Here is an 11,669-nt window from a genome sequence, read left to right on the forward strand (position 1 = left end):
AGGACCAAGTTTGTGATCGAAACGCTATTCCTACGGTCTCTCTTTTATCAAGTACACCTAATCGTCTTGATCGACGCGACGAGACGGCGCGAGTCTCGCGATCGCGTCTCGTTACCAAGAGAGAGAGAGAGAAAGAGAGAGAGAGAGAGAAGTCCTGGAACTCGCTTTAGTTTTCCTCGTTACACTCAATTCGTTCGTTAGAGTTGGACGGTCATCGCGCGGTCGCTTCGTTGCGATATCGAGGCACGGCCGCACGGGCGCGGCGAGAGATCTGTAAGGAGAAAACCTTTAACCGGACTCGCTCGTCTGGCCCGACCATTATAGGGTCCATCCATTACGATGAAAATGGAACGCCACGGCCTCGGGCCGGCTTGCGTCGCGTCGCGTTGCGTCGCGTCGCGTCGCGACGTCACGGAACGGAGCGAAAAATAATCGTCCCGATCGTGAGAAACGGATTTTGTATTCCAACGGAGCTCGTTGCACCGGTTCTTCTCGCATTTCGCTTTTATTACTCGCGTTCGGTCTTTTTCGTCGATGGATAAACATCGTCTCGCTACGCTAGTATATATATATATATATATATATCTTCCTTTTAACCACGCTCTGTACGTCCTTCGAGAAAATATGTTAACAGAAAATTATCAATAATATATCTTATAATGATTTCATTATTTATAAATTAAAAGGAAAATTATTAAGTGTTCGCCAAACATAATCCCCTTGCTGAGGGTCGTTTTATTTTTCTTAATATTTATTCGAGCATTTTTAACGTGCAAATAATGCGTTCGCGATACGATGAATATATCCATATGCGTGGGTCATTTGAAAAGTTCTCGGAATGAATTACAGATGTCTATCGCATACAGACGTCATACGTTAAAATGGAAAATCCCACCCCTCCATGAATACGTATACAAAATTGGAATACGTTCCAGCAAAGAGATGCATTTTTTTTAAATAAATCTTCGAACGAACGTATCTGCGCAATTAAAAATAAATTAATCAACTCGAAGTTTTCCGCGCTGTGATTAAGTATTCGAGTTAAGATACGATTTGTTGTCGCATCCTCCTTATTATTCGCCTTAGCTCAACTGGACTTTCACCTATTCCCATGGCTGAAGAAATTCCTTATTATCACAATACTATAAAAATTCTCCAGATTTTCAATTTTTTTTACATCATTTGAGAAATCGAAATTGTTTAAAAGCCCGTGTCCACGGTGCTAGAACTTGGGCCAAGCATCGCGGACACGGGCTTTAATGGACCAACGATCTTTCAGGATCATAAGGCACGTCGATATAAAGGGAGATATATGCGAAGTGAAGACAGTTAGGGCCCGAGCAGAAAGATTGTCGTAAGTGTTTACGATTCCGTGGTAAGTCGATGTCGGAAGTCAGCGCACCAAGAATTGTCGTAGACGTATGTCGCATTCATCGCATCGCGAGGCGACATACGTCTACGGCAATTCTTCGTGCGTTAACTTCCGACACCGACTTAAGTCTCGCGACAAAATCGTAAACGGTTACGACAATCTTTGTCAGGTCCTTATCCGGCGAGAAGTGATTCGTCGAACGATATTGAAGCGATATCGATATCTTCAAATTGACGTCAAATCGACGTCGATTGTGTACGAAAGATTGAGAGTTGTGTGACTTTTCATTTAACTCCGAGAATTTTTTTAAATGGCCCTCGTACACGTATCATCCCAAATTACGTCACACGAGGAGGGACTAATGAGGAGCGGCGCGAAGCGGATCGCCGATCCGTTCTGCGAAAAACGATCCGCTTCCGCGCGGCGACGTCGTCGCTCTTCGGGCGGGTTTCGCGCGAAGGCGTAAAATGGTGGATCGTAATGGGGCCGCTCCCTCTGCTTCTTTCAGAACGGCGAGGTCAGGTGCGACCGGAAACGCTGTCCACGGTCGCTCTGCAACTCGATCGCGCATCAGATGAAGCGCGGCGAGTACGTGGCGGACGCCGACGACTGCTGCACGGCGCAGTGCGAGCACCGCGCGAGGCGTCACCACCGCAACAACCATCATCCGGCGCGACGGCACTCCGTGACGCCGCGGGAGTTCAGCTGAGCCCGGTAGTTCCGGAGAGGAGGTCTGCACCCTCCCCCCCCCCACCCCCAGGTCCACGAGGGAGCACCGCGGTCACCGTCGGCTGACCACGAAGACGGGGAATCCGTTGTCCGTCGCGCCATCGCTCTCCTCGTGCATCGTACGACCCGGGAACCAAGTCAAACCAAGTCGAGCGGTTCTGTGCGCGGGAGCCTGTAGCCACGAGCGTTCATCCGATGCGAGCCGAATTAACGGAGAGGGCAAGAAAGAGGAGAGGGAGAGAGAGAGAGAGAGAGGAGCAGAGTGAGAAATTGCAAAAACGAGGGAGATCGATCCGCGTCTCGACTGACGAGCGAGAACGAAGGCGCGCGCGAATTCTGTCATTTTAATTTTCAGCGGTGATATTCGAGGCGACGAGGGTAATTAATCAAACGGAATGACGGATGCGCGCTCGTTGTTCAAACTTCGTCATTGTCGGCGGCGGCCTCTTCGCCGCCGCCGCCGCCGGCGCGCGCGCGCGCGCACGCGTGCAGGAAGCCGCGAGAAGCAGCCTAGCGTAATAAGAGGAAGGACGCGGTACGAACAACGCGATCGGATATTGCTATTCTTGTCCGCGACGAGACCGCTCGGTCGTTCGCTCCGGAGCGCTTCAGCGCCCGCAGCCAGACGCTTATTAATCAATTGATCCCCATCAACGGATTAAAAAAGAAAGGGGAGACGGAGAGGGAGGAGGAGCGTGAACCGCGCGCCCTTCTCCTCTTCGCCGAGAGAGCGACGATCACGGTGGACGTTGACGGCCGAATGCGCGTACGGCGGGGCGCGGGGCTGAGGGGACGAGGGTGAAAGCTCGGAAAGGGACGAGTTTTCGGTATCGCAGTGCCCTGCTGTACCCACTAGCCTCTTCGAGTTACCCAGCAACCAAAGAAGACTGAAAAACCTCCGACGGCGGCATCAGTTGTTAACGCGATTTGCTAATACTTTACTAATAACTCCAACCTTATTAATATTTTATTACTTATTTACTACTGTCGTTTCTATTATTAATAGTATTACTATCGCTATCCGCTTGATGATTGTATCGTCCCATAATTGATATCGCTGCGCGGCCGCGTCACTTTTATTATCATGGTCCAGCTAGTGGGTCCACTCCGTCATTTGTTTCGTTTTGCGTCGATCCCTTCTGCGCATCCGACATTGCTCTGGGCAGACCAATGAGAGAAAAGTTGTATATGTGTGGCTTTGATGAGTACGTATACGCGCACGCACACGTCGCTGGATCCTGCCCGGGTGTATGGCGGAATACCACGTGATCGGGACCGCGAAGATCAAAGGGGCCGGCAGAGAGTGGACCTACTAGCTATACTATGCTTTTATTGCTCCTTATCTCGCGATTGTTGTGTGGTGTAAGCCTGAATTGTCGCTCTAATGTAAAGGTATATTTATGTTGTACATTGCATACCTGTATGAAACCTGTATGAAACCTTACGGCGAGGAATGCGGCGAGTACCGCGCGTCCTCACTCCGCGACGAGCTAAGCGGTAATGTTTGTTAACGCGATAACGTTTGTTACTATAAGTGCGTAATATTTAAGCTTATGTAAGCGTAATATTTATTATTAGAAGTAATCCTTTTGAAATCGGACCGTACCGGATCCCACACGGGCGACTGGATCGACTCGCGCGCACGTTTCTCTCGCTGATTGAGCCCGCGCGACGTTCGCAGAATCGTGTGACACGCGCGATATCAGTAGACCAGTGTAAATTCAGGAAATTCTCCCAACCACGGCCTCCCCGGCCAATTCGGAATTTCTCACCCGCTACAATCGGACCAGAAGTCCTGTCTTTTGTAATAGCTTTCCCGGGTTTTGCTGAGCGTTGAGTTTAACGAGGCCGGTACGAGAGATTTGCCATATACTTATTTAATCGTACTCCTTTGTGTAACGCTATTTCGTATAAGTTTTGGGAAGCACGCGCGAAAGCGAAACTGAATAGTAAGATACTCCCGGCGCGACAGTAGGGCGACTTCGACTCCAAACTCCGAGCTACTTGTTACAGTTGGTCGACCCGGCCCAGAACTGGCCGCCGCAAAGTGTCCGTAAAAATACTGTGCAACTCGTTACCCCCCGATCTCTAATCTTTTCCACTATGTAAGAAATTAATGATCCTGTTCGCAGAGCAGTAGCGTCACTTGAGTAGTTGTTTACTGACAAAGTTAATCGGACTTTGGTTGAAGCCACCCTTGCTGCAACTTGTGAACGTGGTGAGCCGAACATCGTCACCGGAGCGATGCAAATCTAAATCTAGCGGCCGCCAGCCAAGAGAAGACCCGCACCGAGGTGCCGATACTGCGATTCGGGAGGACTCGAGCATCCAAGCAAGCTTACAAGGGGACGTTGTCGTTGCGTTCGACTTAGGCTGATGCCAGAGAACGATCCGTAAATGCTTAAGACTGTCTTAGTCGTAGACGTAAAGCAAGGCAGAGAAAAGTGTAATTCGTGAAAGGCGATCGATTTAGGTTTTCCTCTGCCTTGCTTTACCTCTACGACTAATGCCCATTTCTACCAATGCAGATCAAATTTAATCCCGGTTTAACTAAGGTTTTATCTTTTTGCATTGGTGGAATTAGGCAACAGACAGTTTTAAGCGTTCACAAATCGTTTTCTGCCATCAGTCTAAGGCCGAATCAGACCAGCAATTGTCGACGCGGAATGGATTGGTATTGGCGATTGTCTTCTAGCCAATAAGAGCCAGACAGCCAGCAATTTAATCGACTCTCATTGGCTAGAGGACAATCGTCAATCCCAATTCAATCGCAGTCGGCAATTGCTAGTCAGATTCGGCCTTTAGGCTCAAGATTTACGGCCGCGACGGCGTCTGCGATGAGATTCAAGACATTGATCAATCATAGAATGCGAGAAGAATAACCGATCGCGATTGGCCATTTTCTTAAATCTCACGTCTTTGGTGCCCATCTACAATTTAAAGCCCAAGCCTTAAGAAATTGACTAATCACAGTCGCGTATTCTACTCACATTTGACCGTGATTGGTCAATTTCTTAAGGCTAAGGGTTTAAATCAATTATTGTAGACCGGGACTTGCAAATCTCATTTTAGACGCCGCGTTACGCAGGCACCGCTCTTGCTATTTCGATGTCATGTTGAAATGTTATTCGACGTCGCGCATTTCGCGCGGAGGCGTTGATTCACCGTTTACCGTAGGTGCCTTATAATCGACTCTGTACGAATACATACGTATAGTCAGCTGACGTCGACGTCGGCCCGTGGCCGCCGCCGCCACCGCCGCGTACACGAACGTTTTGTAAATAAGCGCGTACGGTCGAGCGGCTGGAGTTGATCTTATTCCGCCCGGCGCGCGTCAGCATTGTACACCGGTAATTATTATTAATTATTTATAACGTTACGACGTAATTTTCAACGCTGTCCTAAATTCCCTTCCCCCTCTCCGCCCGCACTACGTTTATCGTGGACTTGCTGCTGTCACGATTATTTAAAAGTCATCCTCCATGCGCGAGCTGTCGGTCTCGATGTTAAACGAGTTAACATTAATTATTGGGTAAGCGGCGTGCTGTTACACCGACGTGCTTCATTTGTACACGCTGTTTTCATTTAAACGCGGTCTCCATAACGCTTATGTCTATGCTGGGTGACAGAAATATGCAAGAAGCTCGGTCTTTATTTTTTATCAAACTTAGCTAATGAGACTCAGCTGAGAGAGGGAGGGAGGGGTAGAAGCAGCGTATACGTGACGTGTTACGTCGCGTAGGAGGGTTGCCGTTGCTCGGCATGTGTGCATGTGTATATGTGTGTGTGTGTGTGTGTGTGTGCGCGTGTGTGTGTTGTGTGAAAAGGCTCGAGGGAAAGGAAAAGGCGAGGAGAGCAGACGTTCTCGGATCGCACCGGGATTCGTTTTGCGCGAAACTGTGCCAATTGTTGCGCTGAAATACGGAGCGCGCGGTTAATTCAAGATGTGACGTCACGGTTCAGCGATGCGATGCGCGTAACGTGAAATTATCGCCGCGGCGGGACGAATTTGTATATTTTACTCGCGCGCACGAGCGCAACATCCGCGCGCTCCTCCAAGATGTAAACGACTCACTTTTTCCCCGCGCACCCATGCGACCGCGCGGGCGGCGACCGGAACTACTAATTTTTTCTTCTTCTCTTTTTATACAACGCGATAATTTTAATTAAATAAATCTTTTGTATTTCTGCGACTAGGTAGGCAGCTGAGAGACGCATGACGCACACTTCGATAGTTTTGTAGAGAATGGAGATCGATGCTATTCTATACTGTGCCAAAACGATTTATTAATTAAATACCGATCATTATTATTATTACTGCTATTGCTGTTACTATTAAATAAGTAGAACAGCCAATCCTCAAAACTATACCCACTGGGAAATGATTCGTCGATTCGACGTCATTTCTCGCTGGGTATGGCACTTGCCCTTGTTCACATTTGACATAGACCAGTCATCAATGATAAGCTCACGTTGATGATCTTACATCTTCGCTTTTAGCGCATGTCGCAATCCATTGCGTAGGGCGGAAAGTACACGATCGACGATACGAGCCCGCGCATTGATCCCCATCAGACCGACACGTAAAATTTTACCAACTGTAGGCCCTAGACCGCCGCCGATCTCAATTTGGTACCTGAAAAAAAAGAAGGAAACTGCCGACGAAATGTTGCATTCCGAAAAGACGATAGAGAAATAATCTCACTTTTTCATAGCTCGCGCGACCAAGGTATAGCCGTCGACGCCAGGTGGTAGTTTTATCGAGATAACGGTCGACAATTGGTACCGCGGATCCTCGACGTAGCACTGCAGCCCGAGATCTCGAAGGCCCTGCCTAAATCTGACCGCCGCTGCCGCGTGCCTCCGCCAGGAAGCGAGGAGTCCTTCCTCCGCAAGTTGCACCAGAGCCGTCCTCAGGCCGTACACCAATGTTGCGCTTATTGTGTGATGGTACACGCGCCGGGGCGCACCGAGACAATTCCAGTAATCGCCGAGGATCCTCAAGTCCCAGTAGAAAGCGGGTTTTGTTGCTCTCCGAAATATCTTCCGTCTGTAATTGGCGCGCGGAATCGTGAGGGGATAGAGACCCTGTAATCAGAGACTGGCCATAAAGTCCATATCGGACTATTGAGATTGAGTTAGATTTAAATTCGACCAATTAGAGTAAAAGTTGCTAAGCTTGAGATTAATAAACTTTACTGTAATTGGTCAAATTCCAATCTAATCCCAATCTCAATCCATAGTCTGATACGGGCTTAAACGCCCATCTACAATAGAGATTTTAACCCTAAGCCTTCAGAAATCGACTAATTACAGTCGCGTAGTCTACTCATACCTGACCGCGATTAATCAGTTTCTTAAGGCTTAAGACTTAAATCATCTATTGTAGACTAGGACTAAGAGTTCGTCAAATTCCTGCGAGTGAGAGAGAAACACAGGCTATTCTCGCTCTTCCACGATCGTGGAAAAGTGAAGATAGCTTATGTTTCTCACTCGCGGGGATTTGACCAACTCCTATGGCCAGTTTCTGATTACAGGGTCTCTATGAGGGGACACCGGAGTTACTTCCGGACAGATTGGAGAGAAATGTCAAGAATTCACCCCCCCCCCCCCCTCCGACGAATGTACATATGATTCACCGATCGCGGGAATAGGTGACCACCGAATAGGTGACCGCCGAAAGGATGACTCAGGAATTCGATTGATATTCGTACGCGTTCTCGATCCCACGGGGAATTTCTCGGCGGGTCGGCCGTCGTTACCGCGGAGGAACCCGTTCTCCGACGCTTCGGACTGATCAACGGCATACGTACTCCGCGCGCGGACTGAAGGAGACGGGCGTTATTCCTGGAGGCGCGCCGAGGACCTTCTGGCTGCCGGTGTAGGCCGCGTCCACTTGCCAGGCGTCCATGAAGAACGGCTCTCCACCTAAGGACGCCACCGCGTCGACGATCAACAGGGCCTCGTGTCTGTCGTTTGCGAAAGTAATTTCAGTTGGTTGCCGTCTCGTCGTCGCGAGTGCGGTCTACTCACCTGTGAACCAACTCGCCGACGCCCTCCAGAGGCTGCTTCATGCCCGTCGACGACTCCGCGTGCGTCACGAACACTACCGCCGGCCGGTGTTTCTCGAGGGCTTCGTCCAGGGCGCCGAGATCGAACGGTACGCCACACGCTGTCTCCAGAAATTTTATCTGCGCCGTTTTCCCGAAAAAAAAGAGGAATTGTAAAACATTTCGTCGTTTGCTCTCTCGCTGTCTTTCTCTTCTGTCTCGATATGGACGAGAACCATTTGATAAGTGCTCGGAATGAAATGGAAAAACAGCTCTTTGTAATTATTTTTACTTTTCAACGTGATCTCCCTTTATATTAATATGCACTTGAGTCATATATGTTCCAATTATCTCATTACGAAACTCCGGTGAAAACAATCTCTCCCTAGCAAGGAATTTCTTCAATTGGGAATGAACGTGCTCGAATTGCAAAGTCTAATCTACAATGTACTTTTTGCGATCACAAACACTTTAGTTTGCACAAGCAACTCTATTTAAAATATTAGATCGAACACAATCAGATTACATTAGCTTGCATGCAATTTCCATTCTTACAAGTTCACATTGAAATTGCATGCAATCTAATGTAACATGATAGTATTCTATCTACTATTTTAAACAGGGAAGTCAATACTTAACAATTTTATCGACAAAGTGCAACAATCGTACAACATGTAATGCGCAGTAACTTGCACACATTTTTTTATGTATTTATTGGCTACAACATAGAATGTTTCTAGCCGCAAAGAGCACATTGTAGATCGGATTTAAATCAGGCGAAAAAGAAGAAGCGACAAATCGTATCTTGATTCGTGGATATTTAATCACAGCGATACTTCGCTTCTATATTAATTTCTAGAAAGTCACGCAAATATATGTTCATCTATGAAAAATAAATCTATTGGAAGCTAATTGGAACTTTATGCGCGTTTATGGAAGGATGGGATTTTCCACTTGACGTCCGCGCGCGATGGCCATCTGCAATTCACTCCGAGGGCTTTTCAAGTGACTCATGTATACCTATTTCGTACATTTGCGCCAATGCGACCGGCCATATCGGCCGCGCGTTCCCCCCAAATGCCGCATTTAGCGATCAGCACGGTCTCGCCCGGCTCGAGTAAATTATCCAAGCAAGCTTCCATGCCGCCATGACCGGACGTACTTAGGGCCAGAGTGAGCCTGTTCCCGGTTTGAAAGGCGTACCGCAACCCCGCCTTGACGTCGTCCATTAACTGCGGAAGGAAAATCTCCGGGGGTTATCGGTTTATCGCTCGGTTTCGCGGGAATAAGGATCGCGCGTGGCTTATATCCAACCTCGACGCCCGTGTATTTGTTAACGATGAAACGCGGTAGTTTCAAGGTCGCGGGACTACGCCGTAGCTCCGGAAATACCTGGCATAACTCCGGATGAAGGTGACCGAGCACTTGCTGCCCGAGCGAACGCAGAACGCGATCCGAGCAGTTGCTGGGACCGGGACCAGTTAAAAACTTCTCGGGTAGCACAGGCACCGGTCGCAGTATCTCTTCCGGTGGCTGCGGATAAACGGCGCATCGTCGCCAGGTACGTAAATCTTCCATGCCTCCGGTTTCCTCGCGAAAATCCCACGGTACCGTTGAAGTCGCGATGGTACCACGTAGAGACCCTGTAATCAGAGACTGGCCATAAGTGAGTTCGTTAAATTCCCGCGAGTGAGAGAAACGTATGTTTCTCTCTCACCGGCGGGAATTTGACGAACTCTTATGGCCGCGATCTGTCTCTCTCTTCCACGACTCTTCTACGATCGAGTGAGATAGCTTATGTTTCTCTCTCACTCGCGGGAATTTGACGAACTCTTATGGCCAGTCTCCGATTACAGGGTGTCCACGCAGCACAAAATCTCCCGCAAAACCCAGCGAGAAATGACACGTCGACCGATGTCGAAACGATCGACGTCGATTCGACGAATCATCTCTGACTGGGCAAGAGACTCCTAGTAGCACAGCGCATGGATCACACCTTGGCTAAACATTGGCCCAATACAACCGAACATTGGGCCAGCGTTTAACCAAAGTTTGGTTCATGCACTGTGCTACTAGGAACGTCTCGGGGATATGCTTAGGATGTCCTGTGTTCCGAGGACGTTCTGAAGATATCCCGAAGACGTCACTTGGAAATCCGTGCTGTGTGGGCGCAGAGAATACGAGAAACCTCGCGCGAGCGCGAGAAGCAAAGATAAACGGATGGATATGACGAAAAACACTGTGTCACGCGAAGATAAGCGCGTGCTCGCCGTCGTAGTTCGATCTCTCGTCCCGTACGCGCGCTTATCGTCTAGAACCGCGTGTAAAAAAAAAGTGTGGATTCGCGTTTCTCTTGTTGCCTGGTACAGCGCGTCGCCGAGGACGAAATCGTTGATCGAGCGAATACCACGTTTCGAGATAACGCAGACGCGACTATTAAATCCCGCGTGTTTGGATGATACTGAAGAATCAGGCCACTTGTTTGCATCCGATTCCTCTATCAGTGACCGGCTCACTCGCGTATCACCGGGCACGAAAACCCGAGATTTTCGCATCGAGAAATCGCGCATTAAGCCAACGGCACACGATACTATTTTTCCTACTGGATTCCTTACGAGAGCCAACCGGGATTCAGCTTTGAGTCACCTGATCGAAAACTCTGCGTCCTGATTGGTTCTCGTAAGCAATCCAGTAGGGAAAAATAGTATCGTGTGCCGTTGGCTTAAGTTTCAGAGAGTCAATTCTGTATCTTAAGCCAACGGCACACGATACAATTTTTCCTAATGGTTTGCTTACGAGAACCAATAAGGATGCAGAGTTTTAAAACAACGGCACATGATACAATTTTTCCAATTGGTTTGCTTACAAGAGCCAATCAGGATATAGCCTTAAGTCACCTGATCTAAAACTCTGCCTTCTCATTGGTTCTCGTAAACAATCCAGTAGGAAAAATAGTATCGTGTGCTCGTTGGCTTAAATCCTGATTGGTTCTCGTAAGTCCCAGTCTACAATAGAGATTTAAGCCCTAAGCCTTAAGAAATTGACTAATCACAGTCGCGCATTCTTCTCATACTTGACCGTGATTGGCCAATTTCTTAAAGCTTAGGGCTTAAATCATCTATTGTAGACTGGGACTTAAGAAATTGGCCAATCACGGTCAAGTATGAGTAGAATACGCGACTGTGATTAGTCAATTTCTTAAGGCTTAGGGCTTAAATCTCTATTGTAGACTGGGACTAAGCGATCCAGTAGGGAAAAATAGTATCGTGTGCCGTTGGCTTTACCTTCCGTATCCGCGCGCTTAAAGCCCGTATCAGACTACGGATTGGGATTGGGATTAGATTGAAATTTAACCAATCACAGTAAAGTTTACTAATCTTAAGTTCAGTAACTTTTACTCTGATTGGTCAAATTTCAATCTAATCCCAATCTCAATCCGTAGTCTGATACGGGCTTAAGACTTATCTGACTTTTCTTCGCTCGCATTTTTTCCCGCGAAGCAAGTTCAACGATAACCC

General features: G+C 48.2%; 2 protein-coding genes across 9 annotated transcripts in view; one reads left to right on the top strand and one right to left on the bottom strand.

Annotated features, from left to right (window-relative positions):
* The window catches only part of LOC105567019 (dorsal-ventral patterning protein Sog), a 34,813-nt gene extending 32,721 nt beyond the window's left edge, over positions 1 to 2,092 (top strand). The window contains exon 8 of the mRNA XM_012021519.1: positions 1,881 to 2,092. Coding sequence (XP_011876909.1) covers positions 1,881 to 2,081 — 201 coding nt within the window. The 3' untranslated portion in view covers positions 2,082 to 2,092. The remainder of the gene's footprint in view (positions 1 to 1,880) is intronic.
* A 4,276-nt stretch (positions 2,093 to 6,368) lies between these two features.
* On the bottom strand, positions 6,369 to 10,761 carry LOC105567020 (serine--pyruvate aminotransferase, mitochondrial). Of its 8 annotated transcripts, none has more exons than XM_012021520.1 (7): positions 10,559 to 10,761; positions 9,544 to 9,794; positions 9,183 to 9,383; positions 8,135 to 8,292; positions 7,915 to 8,070; positions 6,807 to 7,151; positions 6,369 to 6,737 (listed from the first exon to the last, which is right to left on the bottom strand). In XM_012021520.1, the coding sequence occupies exons 1-7, from the start codon at positions 10,719 to 10,721 to the stop codon at positions 6,584 to 6,586; spliced, it is 1,428 nt and encodes a 475-aa protein (XP_011876910.1). In that variant the 5' UTR covers positions 10,722 to 10,761; the 3' UTR covers positions 6,369 to 6,583. The 8 variants fall into 8 exon arrangements, with proteins under 8 accessions (XP_011876910.1, XP_011876911.1, XP_011876915.1 ...); XM_012021521.1 differs by having other exon boundaries at positions 10,519 to 10,663; XM_012021525.1 differs by having other exon boundaries at positions 10,512 to 10,581.
* Between the last annotated feature and the right edge of the window lie 908 nt (positions 10,762 to 11,669).

Source organism: Vollenhovia emeryi, unplaced genomic scaffold (genome assembly GCF_000949405.1).
Source record: "Vollenhovia emeryi isolate VEMERY1.0 unplaced genomic scaffold, V.emery_V1.0 DF939141.1, whole genome shotgun sequence".
Lineage (NCBI taxonomy): Eukaryota > Metazoa > Arthropoda > Insecta > Hymenoptera > Formicidae > Vollenhovia > Vollenhovia emeryi.